The sequence below is a fragment of the Colobus angolensis genome, unplaced genomic scaffold, assembly GCF_000951035.1.
Source record: "Colobus angolensis palliatus isolate OR3802 unplaced genomic scaffold, Cang.pa_1.0 Scaffold3, whole genome shotgun sequence".
NCBI classification, from domain to species: Eukaryota; Metazoa; Chordata; class Mammalia; order Primates; family Cercopithecidae; genus Colobus; species Colobus angolensis.
Window position 1 is genome coordinate 18,104,495 of NW_012116265.1, and position 25,745 is coordinate 18,130,239.

General features: G+C 40.5%; 1 protein-coding gene across 3 annotated transcripts in view; it reads right to left on the minus strand.

Annotated features, from left to right (window-relative positions):
• TTLL5 (tubulin tyrosine ligase-like family member 5) overlaps nt 1–25,745 on the minus strand; it is a 306,711-nt gene that overhangs the window by 147,535 nt on the left and 133,431 nt on the right. For all 3 annotated transcript variants that reach the window (XM_011949527.1, XM_011949526.1, XM_011949528.1), the window contains one exon: nt 997–1,151. In XM_011949527.1, the coding sequence (XP_011804917.1) occupies nt 997–1,151 (155 nt within the window). The remainder of the gene's footprint in view (nt 1–996; nt 1,152–25,745) is intronic.

Sequence of the window (25,745 nt, forward strand, 5' to 3'; positions counted from 1 at the left end):
CTTCCCAAATTAGTTCCTTAATAATTCTAACACCAACAGATACTCCACCAACAACTAGGTATTTCCTCCATGCCCAAGTCTTTAGTACCCTCTCCGAATCTCAGGGCAAAGAAGCATACTAAAAGGCAGAGGCTGGAAGTACTGGCACGGGGCGTGGGGGCTTGGTTGGGTACCCGTGGTAGAACTTCTTTGAATGGAGGGAACAATAGCTCAGCTGGTCAAAATACTTCATTGTAACAGTCACATTTCTCTCTAGCTCATTCGACTCAGGAACTGATGCAATTTAATCCATACTTAATAGGCATTAAAGCAAGATGTGCTGGAAATCCATTTCTTACGCTTTTGTTTTTCTTTTTGTTTTTATACAGGGGTAATTAAAACACACAGCAAGATCAGAATTCAATACAGTGGTTTCTTTTTTAATTTGGAAGTTGCTTACATTATGGCCAGAAGCTACTTGGATTTTATCTATAGCCACATCTCTCAACTACACGAAGGAAATTTCCTTCCCACTTCCAAATGAGCATTGTTCAGAGAGGTTGTTTGAGTTCAATTATATGACACAAGATAGAAAAGTAAAAAACAAATATGTCCTTCAAAAGAACAGAGTGTAAAGTTACTGAAACACAAATGTAGTATAAAAAAACTATAAAAAACACAAGGTATATAAAAAAAATTGAGACAAGGACAAAGTGCCAAAAGTTGGCACATTAAAATGTTGACTATAAGCAAGGATTACACTAGTATAAATTCTTGCTCTTTTATCCCAAGGTGATTGTCTTAGCTATCTCAGAAATGTCCTTTTCATTTGATATGCCTGAAAACTGTCTTACAAATAAAATGAAGCTCTCTTAGGTGCCAGAGGATCGAGGCAGGTGAAGAAAGGGCATATGCCTTAGTGCTATCTCCATACAGACCTCAAGGTGGGAATGGCTTGCTTGGGACAAAGGCCATCCCTGTGTTACTCAAATGCTCATTGCAGGGCCCTTCACATACCTGCTTCCGGGAGGGCTGGAGTGATTCTCAGGAGCTTGAGGGTCCGACTGCACCAACCATGTGGGGCCACTAGGGCTGATGATGGGTCGGAGGGTGGGGGGAGTTGAAGCACTGCTTCTGTTTATGATGCCAGTGGCCAAATTCAAGTTTGTCACCTAGAAATAAAGCGAGGGAAATGACCTGACTTTACAGAGTTTTTAAAAAGGATCATTAACAACATATAGGCAAAATCAAGTCAAGGCCAACAGATGCTGACCCCTCTGAGCTGAAGCTGTGGCTGTGACAAAGGCACCCAGGAAGGAATGGCTCCTGTGCACAAAGAGCAGAAGTGAGGGTGGTCAGTGTCAATGTAAGTTAACAAGCATTTATGTTACTCCTACTAAGTGCAGGGCACTGGACTGTGCTGGATGCTATGAAAAACAAAGACGAATAACCAAAACAGCAAGAATCTACTGAGTAGACAATGTTCAAAGAAACTAGGTAAACTAGTATTTTCTGCCCTTGTTTCTTTATCTGTATGTTCTAAATGCTCAGTAAATTTCAGTTATAAATAACATTAATTATTATAATGCACAAAGAATCCACTGATTTAGAAAGAAAAAAGATGGTTAAGAGAAAAATAGTCATGGACTTCAATACATAATGTACAAAGGAGGAATACAATTAGCCAATTAAACATGTAAAACTAGTCATCATTTCTACTGGTAAATGTAAATTATAAGAAAGATGCAAACTACAAAGAAATGGAAATTACAAGACACCATTTTTGCATATCACTTTGGTATACAATATTTAAAAAGACAGTATCCAATAATGGCAAAGGGTGAAAATAGGTACTTATACTACTTGTGTAACTACAAATTGGTAGAATCTTCCTAGAAATCTATTGGCAATATCTTATTAAAATATATTACAATATGTGTACACTTGGATACTACAATCTAGCTTCTGGGAACTAAACAACAAAATAATTGCAGATGATTAATGACAGGTGACTATCATAATAGCAGTCAATATTTATTAGAACTCATTATGCGCCAAGCTATGTGTAAATGAGTACGTCGCACACATCTCATTTAAATCGCCACAAGTCTGTTGGTAAGTACCATAATAATACTCATTTTACAAGAAGGAAACTGAGGCCTATAATTGCACTGAGGCCTAGAAATAAATGGCAGAACGAGAATTCGAACCATAGTTTTTCAACTGTCAAAGCCCATGTTCTTACTCACTACACTATACTGTGAATACTGAAAATCAGGCATTGTTTTCAATACTGAAAAAGGAGATCTAAATGGCTAACAATATTGTTAAATAAATTTTGCCCTAAGTAAGACATTATCACGTATGCATTAACATTTTTTGAAAAACAGGCTGCGTGCGGTGGCTCACGCCTGTAACTCCAACACTTTGGGAGGCCAAGGCGGGTGGATCATGAAGTCAGAAGATCGAGAGCAGCCTGGCTAACATGGTGAAACCACGTCTCTGCTAAAAAAAAAAAAGTAATAATAATAATAATAATAATAATTAGCCAGGTGTAGTGTGGGCACCTGTAGTCCCAGCTACTCATGAAGTTGAGGCAAGAGAATTGCTTGAACCTGGGAGGCAGAGGTTGCAGTGAGAAGAGATCACACCACTGCACTCGACCCTGGGCGACAGAGCGAAACTCCATCTCAAAAAAAAAATAATAATAATAATGATACAGGAACATGCTAATATCTCAAGTAAAAAAAAAATTGTGGTAGTAAAAATCACAATATGAAACTGTATAGAGTAGATCCAAATTTCTTTAAACACATACACACACAAACACAAGTGAACAGACACTCCTGAAGACTAGAAATAAAAATCCAGACTATAAGTAGCATTTGTTTCTGAATTACGACTGATTTTCTTCCTTATGTTTACTCTCCAGATTTTCTAAACTGGGCATGTATTACCTTTTATAATAAAAAATTATTTTAAAGTAGTTATGGCAAATATAGATATATTTAAAACCTGGGCAGTGGTAGTGGAATCAGAAAAGAAAGAATGGGGCCGGGCATGGTGGCTCACACCTGTAATCCCAGCACTTTGGGAGGCCAAGGCGGGTGGGTGGATCACGAGATCAGATCAAGACCATCCTGGCTAACACACTGAAACCCCGAATCTACTAAAAATACAAAAAAATTAGCCAGGCGTGGTGGCGCTACTCAGGAGGCTGAGACAGAAGAATGGCATGAACCCAGGAGGTGGAGCTTGCAGTGAGCCGAGATTGTGCCACTGCACTCCAGCCTGGGCGACAGAGCGAGACTCCGTCTCAAGGAAAGGAAAGGGAAAGGGAAAGGGAAAGGGTAAGGGAAAGGGAAAGGGAAAGGGAAAGGGAAAGGGAAAGGGAAAGGAAAGAATGGTTCTGAGAAGCATTTCAAAGTAAGATGCACCGGGACTGTTGAAGAGAGAAGACACAAATCTGAATGCAGGATTTTGATCATGAGACACTAGAGAACAGTGGTGAAAGTCATCAGACTGGAAATGTAAATTCCAAGGAAAATGTTTTGCTATAAAATGTTCTAAGTACCTAATAATTTTGAAACTACAAATGAATTATGATTTTTTTTTCCTTAAAATTCTGAAAGAAAAAAGGTCATTTTTAGCAAGAGTATAGTGTTTCTTTCCTAGTTATAGAATTCAATAAGTGAAAACAGCTCAGGACTGTGTCTTTACACCAAAGGACTAAAAATACTTTTCTTGGAAAGAAAGTTGTTTTCCATAGGTCAGGAGTAAATCCCAGTGTCTGTGGAGGCTGCACCCTCCAGTGTGGACCAGTCTTTGGAAGAAAGCCTCACTGGCCATACATGACTTACCATTTCTGTCCCCTACTGCTTCTACAAGGGGGAGAAGAAGGGTATATGCTGACTAAAAGGCAGAGAAGAGGCCGGGCTCGGTGGCTCACACCTGTAATCCCAGCACTGTGGGAGAACGAGGTGGGTGGATCACAAGGTCAAGAAATCTAGACCACCTCGGCCAACATAGCGAAACGCCATCTCTACTAAAAATACGAAGATTAGCTGGGCGTGCGCCTGTAGTCCCAGCTACCCAGGAGGCTGAGGCAGGAGAATCGCTTGAACCCAGGAGGTGGAGGCTGCACTGAGAGCCAAGATCGCACCACTTGCACTCCAGCCTGGCGACAGAGCGAGACTATTGTTTCAAAAAAAAAAAAAAAAAAAGACAGGGAAGATATGGTAGCAAATTACGGTAGTAACTTTTCCGGCCACTAGTTTCTCTGAAATGCTTTGTCCTTCCTCCCATATCCTAAGGGCAATGTAGGTCAGGCCTTCAGACAACGAACCAGACTCCCTGTAATCCTGAACTCACTCTTGCCCCACACTGACTCCTCTGCTTTCCTGCCCTGATTTGATCATCACATCTTTTATATTAGACATGATCTTGAAACTTGTAGAAAAACTACGGTGAGAAAGGTCTTTATGATAACAGCTTCTCCAATTACTGCTTTAGTTGTGCCAAAAACTTAATAAAGGAGGCTTAGTAATTTATAGGGGAATATCAATAAACAACGTGCACACTTTACCATGTTTAGTATAAATGGTATTGTTTGGAGATTAGTGAATGCAAAGGAGAGGAGATAAAAGATTTATTAAACCTATCCTTTGGCAAGACTGCCCCTAATTTAAACACCATCATATGCATCTTAAGAGTTAACATTTATGGAACACTCATTATGCGCAATGCCCTTGCATTATTTTTTATTTTTATTTTTAGTTATTTATTTATTTGTTTTTGAGACAGAGTCTCACTCTGTCACCCAGGTTGGAGTGCAGCGGCGTAATCTTGGCTCACTGCAACGTCTACCTCCTGGGTTCGAGTGATTCTCCTGCCTCAGCCTCCCGAGTAGCTGGAATTAGAGGGATCTGCCACCACGGCTGGCTAATTTTTGTATTTTTAGTGGAGACGGGGTTTCACCATGTTGGCCAGGCTGGTAACCCCTGATCTCAAGTGGTCTACCTGCCTTGGCCTCCCAAAGTGCTGGGTGCTTGCATGATCTTGATGTGCATTATCTCATTTAACCCCGAGCAATCCCTTTGTAACAGGTTCTACTGTTACCCATTTTACAAAAGGGGAAGCCAAAGTCAAAAGAGGGCAAACAACTAGACAACAGTCACTAAGTCACAGGGCCAATATAGAACAGAGAGTGTTCACCTTCCAGTGCATGTGGTCTACTTTTCCCAAATAATATGGTTTAACATTTGAGTCCTTACAGTAGTGGTGTCAGGCACTCTGGGTTTTATATTTCACTTAGTCCTTGCTCATTATTCACAGAGGTAGATACTGTTCCACACCATTTCACAAGTGGAGAAACGAAGGCTCAGAGGTTATGATAAGTAATTTGCTCAAAGTCACATAAAAGTTGCAGAACTGGAACTCTAGTTTTAAAAATCTATTTTCTAGTTTGGAAACTAGTAGGAAAACAATCCTAGTTACCCTTACTTGTTAGAGATTTTTAAAATATCATCAGTTACACACCTCAAATTCTTAAAACAATGATTATACAGAGATTGACAAAACTGTACCAGCTTTTCCTTCTTTCCCTTTGATTTTACTTCCCACTTGTTATCTTTCATCAGAAGATATTAAAGAAGTAAAATAAAGAAAAAACATCCTTGGCCAGTTTTGTTTCTTGGCAGGTAAAAAGTGACTTGATCATGAAATTACTTTTGGATTATTGGAGGGTTATGTTTATTCACATAAAAACCATTCCTGATGTGATGGATAAACCAAGAAGTGGCAGCCACTGTGATTTCGTTTTATGCAAAAGCAAAGTATCATTGTTAATTTGAGAAACAGCAAAAGTGACTGCTACTTAAATGAGAGACTGTACAAGGAATGAGAAAACTTTAAAAGCTTCCCACCTTTCTCTCTAAAGGATTCCTGCTAAAAGAAAACAGAAAACCTGTTCCTACCAAATGATAATAACCTGCCCCTCTAGATTAAATATTCTATTCTTAGCCTTATGGACTTTTTGTCTAGAAGACACTCAGCACATGCACCACAGCTAACACCCCCATCCCTCACCCATCTCTCTCTTCCTAGGACACATATTGCTAACCATAATCAAGCAACTTGGGGCTGACTTGGATATGGTCTCAGAATCTTCTTTACACATTTCTCCAAGTAGCCATCACTGACCAATCAGAAAAACAAGTGAAATAAATCATTTTCTATCTTCTAGAATGATCTGTGATAATGGAAATGCTCTGCAATGTGCACTGTTCAATACAGTAACCCCGAGCCACATGTGACTACTATGCATGTGAAATATGTCTGGTATGACTGAGGAACTGGATTTTAAACTTTACATAATTTAAAATTTAAAAGGCAGATGTAGCTAGTGGTTACCTTATTGCACAGCACAGCTCTAGACTCTCAATCAGATCTGGCTAAATATTATGTATACAGATTTACACCTTACTAGTTTGCACCAAGCAAATTATCTCTAGACTAAATTAAGAAAGAAAAACTCTGGTCTTTCTTTACAGCTTCCACTTTTTTCCAGAATGGGCAGAAGCAGTCACTGAACAAAAATGAATCTAAGCATCAATTCTGGCTCTAGAACTACCTTGTCCTGCCTAGAGAAGACCTAAGGGCAGGGAAAATCTCCCAGTATCGGATGAGACCTTAATAAACTCTACAAGCCAATTAGGGTTCATACCCGGAGGTTTCCTCCCTAACAGGACAGAAAGATGGCGATCATAAATGTCATCAGGCTACATCCACTTCTCTATCCATCTACATTCCTCCAAATAACATAACAAAACCAGCTTTGATCAGATGAAGAGAAAGTGATAAAGAGCACTTACAGGTGCCTGATACACAACGATGATCAACATTTCACTGCTAAATAATTTTTTAAAAGAACAGACTTGCAGTACATAAAGAGGCAGCACCACTCACAAATCAATCACTGGCTCACCATTTTTGTTAGTATTACAGGTTAACTGTCCCTTCACAGAAAGACTTAGGACCAAAAGTGTTTTGCATTTCAGACTTTTTGTATTTTAGAATATTTGCATTATACCAATTGAGCATCCCAAATCTGAAAACTTAAAATATCATGTAGGTGGCTCAAAAAATTTCAAATTTTGGAGCATTTTGGATTTTTAAATTAGGGACACTCAACCTATATTAGGATATTAAAGTGGAGGTCACGACAAGATGGCGCCGAAAGCGAAGAAGGAAGCTCCTGCCCCTCCTAAAGCCGAAGCCAAAGCGAAGGCTTTAAAGGCCAAGAAAGCAGTGTTGAAAGGTGTATACAGCCACAAAAAAAAGAAGATCCGCACGTCACCCACCTTCCGGCGGCCCAAGACACTGCGACTTCGGAGGCAGCCCAAATATCCTCGGAAGAGCACCCCCAGGAGAAACAAGCTTGACCACTATGCTATCATCAAGTTTCCGCTGACCACTGAGTCTGCCATGAAGAAGATAGAAGACAACAACACACTTGTGTTCATTGTGGATGTTAAAGCCAACAAGCACCAGATTAAACAGGCTGTGAAGAAGCTCTATGACATTGATGTGGCCAAGGTCAACACCCTGATTCGGCCTGATGGAGAGAAAAAGGCATATGTTCGACTAGCTCCTGATTATGACGCTTTGGATGTTGCCAACAAAATTGGGATCATCTAAACTGAGTCCAGCTGCCTAATTCTAAATATATATATCTTTTCAACATAAAAAAAAAAAAAAAAAAAAAGTGGAGGTCACAGTCATTGGGCCAGTTGGCTACTCTGGGATAATAACTAGTGTCTATGCTATTAAATCTAGGCTTGCCAACCTACAAATTCACGTTATTGGTCACAAACAGGTCTGGAAAACAGACAGGAGACAGTTTAAAACCTATAGCTTTTTTTTTTTTTTTTTTTAATTGAAACCATGACTCAAAGAACATGCCCTGCTGGTAATGGTAATCAGCATCTTTACATGAAAAACACAAGTATATACACGTAAGAAGCTTATAAGTCCGTATTTGGACCTTTAAAATGTTCTACTGTAACCAGTTTTAATATGCTACGTTTTAGATCCACTACAGCAACAGTAATAACAACAACAAAACTATATTAATACTAATGACGGCTAAATTCAATAAACAGTTTGGGCCAGGCACGGTGGCTCACACTTGTAATCCCAGCACTTTGGGAGGCCAAAGCATGTGGATTGTTGGAGCCCAGGAGTTGGAGACCAGTCTGGGCAACATGGTGAAACCCTGTCTCCACTAAAAATATAAAAATTAGCTGAGTGTAGTGGTGCACACTTCTAGTCCCAGCTACTAGGGAGGCTGAGGTGGGAAGGATTACTTGAGCACAGGAGGTGGGGACTGCAGTGAGCTGAGAACACACCACTGCACTCCAACGTGGATAACAGAGCAAGAAGACCCTGTCTCAAACACACACACACACACACACACACAGCTTGTTCTAGGAAATGCACTAAGCATATTTTATATATATTAACTTATTTAGTCTTCAAGACAGATAGATGGGGAAACTGAGGTTGAGAGATAAAATAACTTGTTCAAGACCAAATAATTGTTATGTGTCAGCCCCTGGATTCAATTCCTGGTCGGCCTGATGAAAATTCTCCCAATCTTGTAAGTTTTTTTCGAGATGGAGTCTCACTCTGTCGCCCAGGCTGGAGTGCAGTGGCGCAATCTCGGCTCACTGCAAGCTCCACCTCCTGGGCTCCCGCCATTCTCCTGCCTCAGCCTCCTGAGTAGCTGGGACTACAGGCGTCCGCTACCACACCCAACTAATCTTTTGTATTTTCAGTAGAGATGGGGTTTCACTGTGTTAGCCAGGATGGTCTCGATCTCCTGACCTCGTGATCTGCCCGCCTTGGCCTCCCAAAGTGCTGGGATTACAGGCGTGAGCCACCACGCCCAGTCCCAGTATTGTAGTTTAAATCACTGTGTTACCTCACTGCCTGGTACCATTGAGCCTTGCGATTTAGAATTCGGTCTCTGGACCAAGAGCACCTGCATTACCGGGAGCATATTACAAATGCAGAATCTTGGCCCAGCCCCAGCCCCAGCCCCAGCCCCAGCCCCAGCTGCACTAAACCAAAATTTGCATTTTCAAGATCCACGAGAAACTTACTTGCATTGTAAAGTTTGAGAAGCACTTGTTACCAGGAATGGTAGACAAGGAAAGGAGGGAACGGGCAAAAGGAACCATTCAATGTTTCCTCTCCTCCACAAAGCTCAGGGGCAGGAGATTTTCCAAAAAACAGCAGAAATGCCTTTGATGGGGTGAAGAGAAGTTACAAAACAATAAAGGAGAATGAGAAGGGAAAATAGTTTCATTAGCAACTTTAAGGTTTTACTATTTCTCAATGTTGTTCAGATGCGCAAACATTAAAATGAGTAATCATTAAATATGCCAAGAATGCAAAAGTGGACAAAACAGCTTAGGACAAACTTCAGAAAATTCCAAGATTACTTGCTATGCTGCCCTGAGAAATAGTGGTAAAAACAAAACAACAACAACAACAAAAAAAAAAACAAGAAATTTAAGCCTAAAAACAATCAACTTGTTCCATATGTCTCTGCCCCTGCCTCCCTCTAGCTGGCTGCTGCTAAGTGAATAACTGCCTGTGGGAAATCTGGTCACAAGATCCTACCTCCACCTAAGCTTTGGGGCCTGCTTGGCAGATGTTTCACCCCTTGCTCTCCTCCTCCACCTCCCCCTCCTGCTTTTCCTCTTCCTCTGCTCCCACTCTCCTGGAGCAGCTTATCCAGATGTTCCACTCCCATTCCCTGCCTCATGTCCATTGCCACGGTGACCTCAGTGCGTTTTTCCTTTAGTACCAAATCACTGTTTATTTTAGAGCCAACCTTCCGAATAAGGCAGGTGAGCAAATATCTGAATGTGTGGGGTAGGGACACATTGCAGGCATACCATCTAGACAGGTGTTTAAATTATAGCAGGAATAAATACAGGTGATGGATTGAAAAGGGGGTAGGAGAAACCCAGAGAAAGAGGCCAATTTCCGGTGGCTGGCCCGCCCAAGTGTTACTGCTTGTTACTGTTGTTTGTTAAAAGTCGTGCTGCTGCCAGCACTATAATTAAAATATGATGGAGCTTCCCTGTTGATTCTTAGAATATACCCACCATCCACCCAGACACATAACCTTTTGGTATATGAAGAGGGTTTGAAGACAAGCCTAGCTATATCAATGCTGCATGCTCTCAAAATGCGGCAGTCCCGAATGCTTAAAAGAAGTCCAAACCTCAAAGATATACGTGCTGTATTGCCTATCACAGGCAAAGCCTTGAGGAAAGTGCTAACGCATGTGCAGATAAAAACAGGGCCCTTCCCTGCCCTCAAACCGTGTTGGAATTTATAATTACTAGGTCAGACAAGATTGTTAGACAAAAAGCAGTATTTAAGACCTCCAGAATGTAGTAAGTGCCATAAAAGAAGAGCTAAAGAAATTAAAAAATGGCATCTGAGCTGGGCCTAAAATAATAGGTAGGAGGAAACAAAAATCCTAAGTAAAAATGCAGAGACAGACAAGCAGGGAGAACATCCGAGAGACAGTAGTCTAATTCAGCAAAAGCTTCAAGTGATAGAAGATAGGGACAGACAGATAAACAGCTTGGGGAGGCCCACGAATGTCAGACTAATGATTCTGTCCTTGATCTAATAGACAACAGTAAGCTTGCTCACAGGTTCTGACAGAGCCATGCTACATGAGAACCTTGGTTGAAGACCCTTCTACTCTCTCACACACACACACACACACACACACACAAACACACACACACACACACGCACACTCTCTTTCTTTCTCATTCTCTCTCTCCCCACCCCCTCTATTTCTCCCTCTTACCTCCCCGCCCCCCACCGCCTCCAGTTAGCAGCTAGTTTCACCAGTTGAGTAGAAAAGTGGTTAATGTCTCTGCAAGGCTATCAAGGAAATTAGGAGTTCCAAATTACCTGTTTTTGCCTGGGCCACAAGGAAGGGAGGGACTGCTTTAGAATTCAGGGAAATAAAATGATCAGTGACTAGAGTGAGAGATGTGTTACTCTTGCTGTGCCCTGAATAATTTTAGAGATGATTTTTGCTTGATCTTAAATGGATAAAATAATAGCTTTGACATACAGATTTTGTGCCTTGTGCACACAATGTGTATATTTATTTCCTCACGGCACTGAAACTGCAAAGGCCTAAGAAACCATTTGCAATGGAATCAAACTAATCTTAGGTTCACTAAGGATGTCTGCAAATTTCATGCATCTTATTTATCGAAATGGAGAAGAAAATTAAGCACTAAAGATTTAGGGTCAGGCGCAGTGGCTCATGTGTGTAATCCCAGTGCTTTGAGGGGCTGAGGTGGGAGGATCACTTGAGGCCAAAAATTCAAGACCAATCTGGGCAATATAAGAGACCCCATCTCTACAAAATATAATTTAAAAAATTAGGCATGGTGGTGCATGCCTGTAGTCCTAGCTACTTGGGAGGCTGAGGCAGGAGGATCACTTGTGCCTGGGAATTCAAGGCTGCAGTGAGCCATAATCACACCACTGTAATCCAGCCTGGGTGGCACTCTAGCTTGGGTGACAGAGCAAGATCCTGTCTCAAAAAGAAAAACAAAGAGAGAGAGAGAGAAGATAATTTAGTTAATAAGAGTTTAACATGGGAGTAACTGGTAGCATAGCATTCCCCATGCAGTTTATAATCTTGCCATAGTTCAATTTCCTCATTATAGCAGGTCCAGAAAAATTTTAGATAATTCTTGTCTGAGGAGGTCTAGGAATGGTGTTTCCTAAGATTATTTTACTAATTCAAACTAATATTTATCAGGCACCTACTCTGGGCTTGGCATTCTTTTGAGCATTGAGGATAAAACAATGACAAAAAACAGTCAAGTAGCACAGTCATTATGGAAAACAGCATAGAGGTTCCTCAAAAAGCTAAAAATACAACAACCATATGATCTAGCAATCCCACTGCTGGGTATCAACCTAAGTGTCCATCAACAGATGAATGGATTTTTAAAAAGTGACATGTATATACATAGAGGAATATAACTCGGCCATAAAAAGAATGAAATTCTGTCATCTGCAGAACATGGATGGAACTGGAGGTCATTATGTTAAATGTAATAAGTGAGGAACAGAAACACAAATATTGCATGTTCTCACTCAGATGTGGGAACTAAGAGAGTGGATTTCATGGAGATAGAGAATAGAGGAAAAAGGAAGGGGAGGGAAAAGAGATATTTGTATTTGAAAGTACAGTGGGAAAATTGCAGTTAACAATTTATTGTATATGTCAAAATAGTCACAAGGGAAGACTTGTTAATGTTCCCAACACAAAGAAAAGATAAATCTTTGAAGCAACGGATATCCCAATTGCCCTGACTTGATCATTACACATTGTATACATGTATCTAAATATCACATGTACCCCCCAAAATATGTAACACCGTGATATATGAATAACCCCCAAATCCTTGCCTTCATGGAGATTATAGCCTAATGTGGGGCTATCACTGAAATACATAGAGAATGTATAAAACAAAGATACTCATGGATTTGGAGTTTGGGCCAAATTGTTGATATTAATGGTTATATACTACCTAAACATTTTCAGGAGATATTAACTTAGAGACCGTAAGTTCATGGGGCATCAAGACAGAGCCTGATTGAGGGTGAGGGTGTTTGAACCCTTAGAAATTAATGCAAATTTGTAAGTTTGAATGTACATTTTTTTCAAGAGGAGGAATAAAGCTTTAATTCAATTCTCCAAAGGATTTCCGAATCCAAAAAGGTTAAGAATCACTTCTACTGATAAAAGGATAAATTTGTCTAAATGTGCATTCATATTATCCTCAAAACTACCTCACTGTCATTTGAAAATAATGTTCTCTGTGGTGTTCATATATAAAGAATATATATGTATATTCTTTAATATATATATAAAATATATATAACATTCTTTATATATATCCTGATATATATAGATATATCAAAATCTGGATCAGCTTGGCATGGTGATGCACACCTATAAGCCAGCACTTTGGGAGGCCAAGGCAGGAGGATCACTTGAGCCCATGAGTTCGAGACCAGCCTGGGCAACATAGTGAGACCTCATCTCTATGTAAAAATTTTAAAAAATAAGAAAAAAAGAACATGACTGGATCAACTGAACATGCCATAGCTTTGATTCCTGCAGCCACGGGGCTCTGAATGATCTGGAACAGGAAAATGCTGTGGCTAGTCGCTCCTGACTTGTTTTCATCTGTTTTGCTAGAGTAAAAGGTAATCCTGGAATAGGAAATATCAGTGGACCAAGATCTGTTTCACTCAAGGTAAAAGAAGAGGAAAACCAAAAGTGCCAGATCTGCACCAATTACAAGATTTTCACCAATGGAGAAATATTAGAGAATATATTCAATCAGAAAAATGAAAAGAACTATTCTTAAACAGTTATATTTTGAACAGTCCCCAAAAGCACTTCACGAGCATTTATTAAATCACTAGCAACAATTCAATTCCTTCTTCAACTCCTGGATGCTGATAAAATAAACCTCAAGAAATTCACACTCCAATCACCAGGCTCAAGAGAAGGGTTACATGTTGATCATAGTTTAAAGAGTGTCAGGAAAAGCAGGAAATCTCTGCAGTTCCAATACCTCAGCACTAAATTCTCTTGGCATATCTTCTCTTTCTGTTGAGCGCCATCATTTCCATAATATATGTATACATATAGACATTTAGTGTTCCAAAATCCAGACAGAGTTCCAGATCAAGATTTGCCAGAGACATTCCTGGGAAACCTGACAAAATGGCCACATCTCTTCGTACCGTTTCCAATTTATACATGTAGATTTTGTGTGTTGACAGGGGAGTTGCTGCTGCCATCATAAGTAGATCTATTCTTATTGCATCTCTAGTGATTAACAAGGCTGAGTTTTGCCTGCTCAAAGAATCAGTTGACTATACCATAAAATAATCTGATGAGGAGTTTGCCCAACAAATAACTGATAATTCTCAACAGAGCCACATGTTTTGCAAGCTGCTTCAAGAACTGGAGAAGCATTTCAAATCAAGAAAACAGAAAGTTTAACTCCTCGTTTCTCTGAGCAGGAACAAATATAGGCTTGGCTACAACTCTGTAGCAACATCAGGGAACAACATGCTCACAGGGTGAAGTTCAGTCACTCTCACCTAATGAGAGGTTTGAGTCCTTATTCACACCGAAAGAAGCAGAAAAACACTGACGTAAAGAACATAGAGTCAGATAGAGCTGAGTTTGAGTCTTAGCACAGTAGCCTGCCATTGGTGTGACATTAGCAGAGTCACTTACCCTACCAGCTTCTATTCCTTCATTTTAATTGGTAAAAAGTAAGTACCTACACCTCATTAGGGTTAAAGAGATAATGCATATAAAGTCCTAGGCACAGTGCCTAGTACAAAGTAAGCATCTGATTAATGTCAACTGCTTAATTATGAAGGGCAGGTATGGTCGTATCAATGAAAAAATTTTGATGCAGGGCCTTACTTTGTAGCCGAAGCTGGAGTGCAGTGGTGTAGTTATGGCGCACTGCAGTTTTGACCTCTTGGGCTCAATCAACCCTCCCACTTCAGCCTCCAGAGTAGCCGGGACTACAGGCACGCGCCACCGCACCTGGCTAATTTTTGTCTTTTTTTTTTTTGTGGAGTTGGGTTTTGCCATGCTCCCCAGGCTGGCCTAGAACTCCCGAGCTCAAGCGATCCACCCACCTTGGTCTCCCAAAGTGCTGGGATTATAGGAGTGAGCCACTGCATCCAGCCATCAATTGTTTTTAAAGAAAATATAAAAACCTACAAAATGTAAAAAAGAAATTTTCAATTTAGCAAGCACATGATGACTGCCAAGTGCAAGGCCTTGCGCTAGGTGATGCGTTAGAAAGAACTGCATCGGCTGGGCATGGTGGCTCAAGCCTGTAATCCCAGCACTTTGGGAGGCCGAGACGGGCGGATCACGAGGTCAGGAGATCAAGACCATCCTGACTATCACGGTGAAACCCCGTCTCTACTAAAAATACAAAAACTAGCCGGGCGAGGTGGCGGGCGCCTAGTCCCAGCTACTCGGGAGGCTGAGGCAGTAGAATGGCGTAAACCCAGGAGGCGGAGCTTGCAGTGAGCTGAGATCCGGCCACTGCACTCCAGTCCGGGCGACAGAGCGAGACTCTGCCTCAAAAAAAAAAAAAAAAAAAAAGAAAGAACTGCATCATGTAGTTCAGTGCAAAACAGGAAAGAACAATAGATCTGTTATAAAAAGTAATGAAGGACTTAAGGAGCACAGAGAATAGAAAGATGACTTCTGGCTAAGGCAGCAGAGGGTTCTTCATTTACATATTTATTTAAAAAATACATATTGAGTGCATACTACTAATATCTAGTAAGCTGGGGAAAAACTGGTGAAAAAATGGACATGATCCAATTCTCAATGAATTACCTTGTAGTCCAGTTGAATCAGCACAGTTTTGGAGTGCTATCAATGAGTCAGGTGTTGAGGCAGCAAAGGACACTGCCCTCAAGATGTTCACTGTCTGTTAAAAGAGACAGCTATCTTGACATATCTAGTGTGATGAGTGAAATAGTGTGCATATGAGTGAAGTGGCATCTACACTGAGCCTGGACAGATGCCCAGATTAGACATGGCGACTGGGGAACATTTTCCATGAGGAGATAGCATAAGGCATGGAGACTAACAGAAATTCTAGTTGAGCTGCACTAAAACATGTGTGATAGGAGGGAGACAGGCTGGAAAAGTAGCCTGGAGCCAGATTCTAAATAAAGGCTTTGAATCACATTTAATAGCCTGGGCTTCCCATTATAGACAACTGAAAGGCCCTTGAGATTCTTAAGCAGAAGAGTACCATGATGAGACCTGTGATTTATGAAAGAATCCATTATGGCCGGGCACGGTGGCTCACACCTGAATTCCCAGCACTTTGAAAGGCCGAAGTGGATGGATCACTTGAGGTCAGGAGTTTGAAACCACTTTGGCCAAGATGGTGAAACCCCATCTCTACTAAAAATACAAAAATGAGCCCAGCAAGGTGGCAGGCATCTGTAACTCCAGCTACTTGGGAGGCTGAGGTAGAAGAATCACTTGAACCTGGGAGGCAGAGATTGTAGTGAGCTGAGATTGTGTGCCACAGGAATCCAGCCTGGGCAACAGAGTGAGACTCCACCTCAAAAAAAAAAAAAAAACAAAAAAAGAATCTTTCAAAGCAAAGCAAAGACTAGGGTGAACAGGAAGAGACTGGCCAAGAAACCAGTGAAAAGGTAATTGCAGCTGTCCATCCGAGAGATAATAAAGGTCTTAAGCAGGACAGTAAATGGAAATGTGAAAAACAGGATAGGTATCAGAGACACTGTAGAATCTTGACAACTGCCTGGACATAGAATGAAGAAGTGAAGAGAGGCACCGATAAACCAATGGCTCCATTCCTAAATTCCCTGGGATTCTAGAATTCCAAGAATTGCAATGTCACTAATATAGAGCAGAACAAAAAGAGGCAAATAAGTTTTAAATATGTTTAAGACTTTTCTGAGTATTTTCAAAATATGCTCAAAATACATCAAGTATTTTGAATGTTGTGCAATATAGTTAGGTGGAAATGTCTCACAGGTGGAAATTTGGACCTGACTCTCAGCAAGGAGGCTCAAACTAAAGATATATATTTGGGAGAAATCTACAGAGAAGTACCAGGATGAAATCATAGGAAAAGGAACTTTACTCCAGGGGAAACTATGGAAAAAAAAGTTCTGAGGATTGCAGTCTAGAATTCAGAGATATGCTGGAGGATCCGAAAAGACCAGGGAGAAGCAGATGCCCAGGGGCCACTCCACCTTCTTCAACCAGAGCCACTCTGCTATGATCAACTTTATATACCTAAGGTCTATATGCCAGTGGCTCTGAAAAACATGTTGAAAATGGAATCTAGTTTTCAGGGAGAGCAGGAGGAAGGAATGATCTCTCAGAGGAATTACTGAAGGGTTAGAAAAGCTAAGGGAAATTTTCACCTAAGAAGCAGTTAATAATAGCCACACGCTAAAGGAAGAAGAGCAAAAACAGTGACTGAAGTTGGCAATTCTGAGGTCATGAGTGGCCTTTGAGAGAGAGATGGACAAATGTAAGAGATGAAGTCAGACTGCAAGAGCAAGTGTGCGGGGGTGGAGGGGCAGGAGGGAGACTAGAGCCAACAAGGGGGTGTTATTTTAAAAGAAGTTTGGCAATACAAGGAAGATGAGTTTGAAGGGGTGGCAGAGTAAAACAAAGGCTATTTTAAAACAAGAGATCATGCAGTAGGCCAGGAACTAAAGAAAATGAGAGCTTTAAGACTTGAGACCTAGAAAAGCTAGTAAATTAGATCAGATCAACTAGAGCCGGGTCCTGGAACACAGAGGCACAAGTAGCCAAGAGAAGAATTGGTCTTGATACCAAAACTACCCCATTTTACAGATGAGGAAATCAAGGCACAGGGAGGTTAAACAACTTGTCCAAGGTCTTGCTGACTCAAAAGTTTATGCCTTTAGAAATTTACCTTTTTCTGCTTCTAGAAATGGGAAAGAATATTGTATATGGTAAAAAGAACAACGACTTTTTCTACTAAGAAAGAATATGAAACTAAAGGAACTAGAGTTAGCAAACGACCACAAAATCCGAGCACAAATGTACCTAAGTTCAAATGTGTCTAGATAAACTAAGGAGGCAGAAAGAGTTTCCAGTGCCAATTGGTGAAGCTTGTGATAAACTGGGTGCCGTCTGCCTCAATCCTAGAGAACTTTTGTAACCATTTCAAAGATTTAGCTACGTTTCTCTTCATTTGGAATTTCTGAAATTGAGATTCACTCAAGGTCCATTGTGGACCCTTACAGTGGTAGCTGCTGAAGCAGAAGAAATGATAACGATTTCCTTTGTAAAGAGAGACTGAAAGAGTTTAACTGCTGTGAACCAAGCATTATGTACCTCTGCATCTCTCTTTCTCTAAGACCAGGCAAGGAAGTCTCAGGGTAAGGAGCAAGAAAAATGAAAGAAATGGAATGGATTTTTTTTCCCCCACTCTCCATCCAAATGAAAAATGTGAAGAGCAAAAAGTATCTCCTCCCCTCTCTGTATCTGTCAGCACATTTCCAGGAGGCCTGGCCACATCCCGGGCACTGGCTGGCTGGGGAGCAGAGACTGACACAGCACATTCGTTCACACTGGAGCCCCCGTCTGGGTGGTCTGCTGTTATCCCTTTGATTAAACTCCCAGGCTGGAAGAGCTGGAGTTGCTCCTAATGATAGCTGGGTCCTGCAATCTCACACTTGCCTGCATGGAGAGGGCCAGCGCTCCCTCTGATTCCCTGCCTCCCACTTCTCACCACAAAGCTGGGCTAATTCACCACATTCTTCTGTTCACTAATGGCAATAACCACAAAGGGCTACAGCTCTTCAGAGCACTACACTCCCTTCCAGCATGGAGTCAGGCAGAGATACTGAGACTTCACAGGGAAGCTCAGCACCCTGTTGGCCACCACAGCACTTCTCCTGCCCCCAGCCCAGGTGCAAGATGTTTCTAGAAAACCCTGCCTTCAGGGACATACACATAGATTTCCAAAAGATCTCATCTCCAAAAGATAACCAGCTTCTCTTGGGCCAAGGGAAAGAATTAAATTTGACCTGCTCTCTGCTCAGATTTGTAAGTTATTTGTTGAATGGTTGTAGCTGAGAACATTTATCTCTTTATATTTCAAGTATACCTGTGCTTTCAAGATTTTTAGAAGTGGCCACTGCTCATGTGGCAGTGAGAGTTTGATATTTTTATGTGTCTTAGGCTATAAACAAAGTTAAATCACAGCAGGAGTAGTAGTAACTATACAGGATATGAGCTTTTGTTTTTGCCATACAGATTTCTTAAGAATCTAACCTCTAATGTAAATTCTGAGTCCCTCTACATTTTATCATCAAATTTTTGGCTTGTCACAATACTTTGCTTCTTTACCTTTGGCTAGTTCAATGTTCCTCATTATCTTCACCAGCGAGCATGGAGGAAAAAGGAGTGACACTGCCTCATCCTCCAAATCCATCCTCTTCAAGCTACCTGAGTGGTCCAGCTAAAAGGCAAAGCAATTAGGTCTCAGAGGATCTCCATCATCTATGAAACAAAGGAAAAGTTCCTTCACAGGGCATGAAAGCTCTCCATGAACCAGCCCTTGCCTTCTCACCCAACTTCATTCCTAGCTAGTCTCTGCTGACTCTCCATCCTGTGACATCCTTAGCCTATCTCTCATTTGCCTACATACGCACAAGCAAGTTTTTATTCTGTAAACTGTTTCTCCCTTTCTGCCATCTACCTGCCTACCTTTAAGATTCAGTTTAGATATAATCTCTTCCAAGAAGGCTAGTTCAGCTTTCTCCCCACTCCCACCCACAAGCTGGGTTTGGGGCCTCTTTTAGTGGTTGTTATTCCCTCAGACTATCTCTGTCATGCATATTCCATGATATTATTATCATCTGTTTATGTAGCTGCTACCATTACAAGATAATGAGTTATTTCATACTGAGGACTATGTGTTATATCATTTCCATGGCTTAGTACCAAAGCCTGGAAGACTCTTAAGAGCCTAGCAAAATGTTTTTTAAATACTTACATATACACATGCACACACAAACACAATGAAATAAAAAGTTTTGCAGGAAATGCCACTAAAAGTTTTAATAGGCTAAGCAGTTGAAATTATAGGCCAAATATAATGATTTTTCAGAAATACCCAACAACTTCAATTGTCTATACTCATCTTCCAAAATAGGACAAGTAATTTAAATTCAACTTTGCTTAGTTAGTAGAATATCTCTTAACTCCTTGCCCAGAAAGCCAATTAAAGATATATCAGAATTTACGTAATATAATGAAAGCAATGCTCAGAGAAAAATTCATAGCTTTTATATAGTGAAAAAAAATACCAAGAATGAATGAAAATAAGTTAAGCATCTAACTCAAGGTGGGGAGAAATACCAAAATAGTAGAACAAAGCTAAGGAAAGCAGAAAGAAGGAATAAGTAAAGATAAAGCAAGAAAATAATGAATTAGAAAACAATAAAACAGAATGAATAAACATATCCAGAATAAATCTTATTTTTAAAAGGGGAGAAAATACTAATTAAACCTATTAGAAAAAGGAAAACAAAGAAAAGAAAGCACAAACAGAAAACAGGAATCGAGAATCTGAAAACAGGTAAGAGGAAATAAAAAACATTTAAAGTGATTACTGGACACAAACTTGTTTCTGGTAACAGCTAAGTGTAAGTTTTCAGGCCCTAACTCCAGAGAGAAGAGCAGAACTCTCACCACTTTCTGACTGGAAATCCACCTCTTTCTAGAAAGCTACAGACATTGTATCACTTGACTCAGTGAGTAAGAAGCTAAAGTAAATTTCGTTTTAAACATAACTAGAGAAAAAGGGAAACTGTTGGTAAACAAATATACCAGAATCTATACTAAACCATTATAACATGCTATTAGTTATTTACCAGAAAAAGAATAGTCAATGACAGAATTTTCCAAATTCCAAATTAAGGAATCACTTCCTCTGAAGGGAAAGAGTTGAACCTATAATTGAGCTTTGCAACAATAAAGTACAGAGGGTGGAGGGAAGTGGGGATGGTTAATGGGTACAAAAATATAGTTAGCATGAATAAGATCTAGTATTTGATAGCACAACAGGGTGACTACAGTCAACAATAATTTATTGTACATTTTAAAGTAACTAAGCGTATAACTGGATTGTCCGTAATACAAAGAAAGGATAAATGCTTGAGGTGATGGATACCTTTACCCTGATATGATCAACACACACTATATGCCTGTATCAAAATATCTTATGCACCCCAGGAGATTGGCCTTGTTGGCTGCATGGGAAATGGGTGAGGTCTGCCACTGCTGGCTTTCCCCTGCTTCCCTGGTGACCTGTATGACGCAGCAGGGGCAGCCATAATCCCCCTGGGAAAGTAACTCCATGGGCCTGAGAACCATACCCCTATCCCCCACAGCAGCCACAGCAAGCCCTGTCCAAGGAGAGTCTGAGTTCAGGCACGCCTAACTCTGCCCCAACCTGATGGTCTTTCTCTACCCATCCTGGTAGCTAAAGACAAAAGACACAATATCTTGGGAGCTCTATGGCCCCGCCCAGCACCTGAGAAACTTGAATACTTATCCAGGCGACCTCAGGGCAAGCTTCTATCAGCTGATGCTCTCTTGAAAGCGCCACCTTCTGGCTGGAGGCCACAAAACCACTAGCACAACCAGCATTCAAGAAAACCAGCTCACGAAACAAAACTACAACGAAGGATCCTCACAGAGTCCACAGAGTTCACTCCCCTGCTACCTCCACCAGATTAGGTGCTGGTATCCATGGCTGAGAGACCTGAAGATGGATCACATCACAGGACTCTTCACAGCAACTTGCCAGTACCAACCCAGAGCCCAGCAGCTCTGTTGGGGCGCTAGACCCAGAAGGGCAATAATAATCACTGCAGTTTGGCTCTCAGGAAGCCCCATCCCTAGGAGAAGAAGGAGAATACCATATCAAAGAACCAAACAGTGGGACAAAAGAATCTGAACAGCAGCCCTTGAACCCAGATCCTCTGATACAGACTACCAAGATGAGAAGGAACTGGAAAAACAATTCTGGTAATATGACAAGACAAGGTTCTTTAACACTCCCAAAAGATCATACTAGCTCACTAGCAATGGATTCGAAGAAGAAATTTCTAAATTGCCAGAAAAAGAACTCAAAATGTTGATTATTTAGCTACTTAAGGAGGCACCAGGGAAAGGTGGAAACCAATTTAAAGAAACTAAATAATAATAACAATAATAATACAGGATATGGACAAAAAAATCTCCAGGGAAATAGAGACCATCGATAAAAAACAATCATAACTTCTGGAAATAAAAGACACACTTAAAGAGATGCAAAATACACTGGAAAGTTTCAATAATAGAATCAAAAAAGTAGGAGAAAGAACTTCAGAGCTCGAAGACAAGGCTTTTGATTAACCCAGTCTAACAAAGACAAAGAAAAAGGAATCCCCAAAAATGAACAAAGCCTCCAAGAAGTCTGGGATTATGTTAAACGACCAAACCTAAGAATAACTGGTGTTCCCAAGGAAGAAGAGAAATCCAAGTCTGGAAAACTTATTTGGGGGAATAATTGAGGAGAACTTCCCTGGCCTTGCCAAATATCTAGACATCCAAATAGGAGAAGCTCAAAGAACACCTGGGAAATTCATCACAAAAAGATCATCACTTAGACACATAGTCATCAGGTTATCTAAAGTCAAGACAAAGGAAAGACTCTTAAGAGCTATGAGGCAAAAGCATCAGGTAACCTATAAAGGAAAACCTGTTAGATTAACACCAGATTTCTCAGCAGAAACCCTAAAAGCTAGAAGGTAGTGGGGTCCTATGTTTAGCCTCCTTAAACAAAACAATTATAAGCCAAGAATCTTATATCCAGTGAAACTAAGCTTCATAAATGAAGGAAGGATAAAGTCTTTTACAGACAAACAAACAAATGCTGAGAGAATTAGCTACTACCAAGGCAGCACCACACAAACTGCTAAAGAAAGTTCTATATCTTGAAACAAAACCTCAAAATACACCAAAATAGAACCTCCATAAAGCATAAATCCTACAGGGCCTATGAAACAATAACACAATGCAAAAATCATCAGGTATTCAGGCAACAACTAGCATGATGAACAGAATAGTGCCTCACATCTCAGTAATAATGTTGAATGTAAATGGCCTAAATGTTCCCCTTAAAAGATGCAAAATTTGCTGTCTTTAAGAAACTCAACTAACATATAAGTTCAAGAAACTCACCTAACACATAAACTCACATAAACTTAAGGTAAGGGAGTGAAAAAAGATATTCCACACAAACGGACACCAAAAGTGAGCAGAAGTAGCTATTCTTATATTCTTATATCAGACAAAACAAACTTTAAAGATCCAAAGCAATAAAAAGACAAAGAGGGACATTATATAACGATAAAAGGACTAGTCCAATAGGAAAATATGACAATCCTAAATATATATGCACTTAACACTGGAGCTCTCAAATTCATAAAACAATTACTACTATATGAGCGGCAAGCCACCCAGGTGCCGAGGCAAGAGATTGAGGGCACAAGCTGTTCCAGTATAATAAAATACATAAAATAAGAATAGTTATACTAGATATAGATAATAGATATGATTATATATGAATATCACTAATCATTAGTCTGTAGCAATTACTCTTTATTCCAATATTATAATAATCCTTGCTCTACAGTTATAACCTAGGAAAAACCAGGCCATACAGAGAGAGCAGCTGAGGAGACATAGTGAGAAGTGACCAGAAGACAAGTGTGTGAGCCTTCTGTTATGCCTGGGCAGGGCCACCAGAGGGCTCCTTGGTCTAGACGTAACGCCAGCGTCTGGGAAGACGCCCGTTACCAAGCGGACCTACGTCTAGCAGTAGCATCAGTGCCAAGGAAAAGCACCCGCTACTTAGCAGACCGGGAACAGGAGTCTCCCTTTCCCCAGGGGAGTTTAGAGAAGACTCTACTCCTCCACCTCTTGTGGAGAGCCTGACATCAGTCAGGCCCGTCAGGCCCGCCAGCAGTTATCCAGAGGCCTAACCGTCTCCCTGTGACGCTGTGCTTCAGCGGTCACGCTCCTAGTCCGCCTTCATGTTCCATCCTGTACACCTGGTTCTGCCTTTTGGATAACAGTAACAAATTAGTGAAAGTGCTAGAAGTCTCTGATATGCAGAAATAATGGCATAGGCTGTGTCCTCTCTCTCTCTCTCTGTCTCTCCACCTCGGCTGACAAACAGGGAAGGGCCCCCTGTCCAGTGGACACATGACTCATGGGACCTTGCCAATCATTGGAGATGACTCACACTCCTTACTCTGCCCCTTTGTCTTGTATCCAATAAGTATCACTGCAGCCTGGCATTCAGCGCCACTACTGGTCTCCGCGTCTTGGTGGTAGTGGTCCCCCGGGCCCAGTTGTTTTATCTCTTTGTCTTGTGTCTTTATTCCTACAATCTCTCATCTCTGCACACACTGACCCTGTGGGGCTGGACCCTACACTACCAAACCTAAGAAACGAGATAGACAACAACACAGTAATAGTGGGAAACTTCAATACTCCACTGACAGCACTAGGCAGGTCATCAACACAGAAAGTCAACAAAGAGACAATGGACATAAACCATACCCTAGAACAAACGGAGTTAACAGATATTTACAGAACATTCTACCCAGTAACTGCAGAATACACATTCGATTCATCAGCACATGAAATATTCCCCAAGATAGACCATAAGATAGGCCACAAAATGAGTCTCAACAAATTTAAGACAATCAAAATTACATCAAGTACTCTCTCACACCACAGTGGAATAAAATTGGAAATCAACTCCAAAAGGAACCCTCAACACCATGCAAGTGCACGGAAATTAAATAATCTGCTCCTGAATGGTCATTGGGTCAACAATGAAATCAATATGGAAATGTAAAAATTCCTTGAGCTGAATCATAACAGTGACACAACCTATCAAAATCTCTGGGACACAGCAAAAGTGGTGCTAAGAGTAAAGTTCATAGCATTAAATGCCTACATCAAAAAGCCTGAAACAGCTCAAATAGACAATCTAAGGTCACATCTCAGAGAACTAGAGTAACAAGAACAAACCAAACCAAAATCCAGCAGAAGAAAACAAATAACAAAGATCAAAGCATAACTAAATAAAATTGAAACAAAAAAACCCAATACAAAAGATAAATGAAACAAAAATCTGGTTCTTTGGAAGAAAAAAAAAAAAGATAGACCACTAGCAAGATTAACCAAGAAAAGAAGACAGAAGATCCAAATAAACTCAATTAGAAATGAAACAAGAGATAGTACAACCAATACCACAGAAATACAAAAGATCACTCAAGGATACTATGAACACCTTTATGTGCACAAACTACAAAACCTAGAGGAGATGGATAAATTCCTGGAAATATACAACCCTTCTAGACTAAACCAGGAAGAAATAGAAACTCTGAACAGATAATAACAAGCAGCAAGATTGAAATGGTAATTTAAAAATTGCCAATAAAAAAAAGCCCAGGACCAGATGGATTCACAGCTGAATTCCATCAGGCATTCAAGAAGAATTGAGACGAATCTTATTGAAACTATTCCAAAAGACAGAGAAAAAGAGAATCCTCCCTAAATAATTCTATAAAGCCAGTAACACTCTAATACCAAAATCAGGAAAGGACATTAACAAAAAAAGAAAACTACAGACCAATCTGTTTGATGAATACAGATGCAAAAATTCCAAACAAAATTCTAGGTTGGTGCACAAGTAATTGAGGTTTCTGCCACTAACCTAATCCAACAGAATATCAAAAAGATAATCCACCATAATCAAGTGGGTTTCATACCAGGGATGCAGGCATGGTTTAACATACACAAGTCAATAAATGTGATATACTACATAAACAGAATCAAAGACAAAAATCACACGGTCATCTCAATAGACACAGAAAAAGCATCCAACAAAATCCAGCATCCCATCATGATTAAAACCCTCAGCAAAATCGGCATAAAATGGACATTACCTTAGGGTAATAAAAGCCATATATGACAAACCCACAGCCAA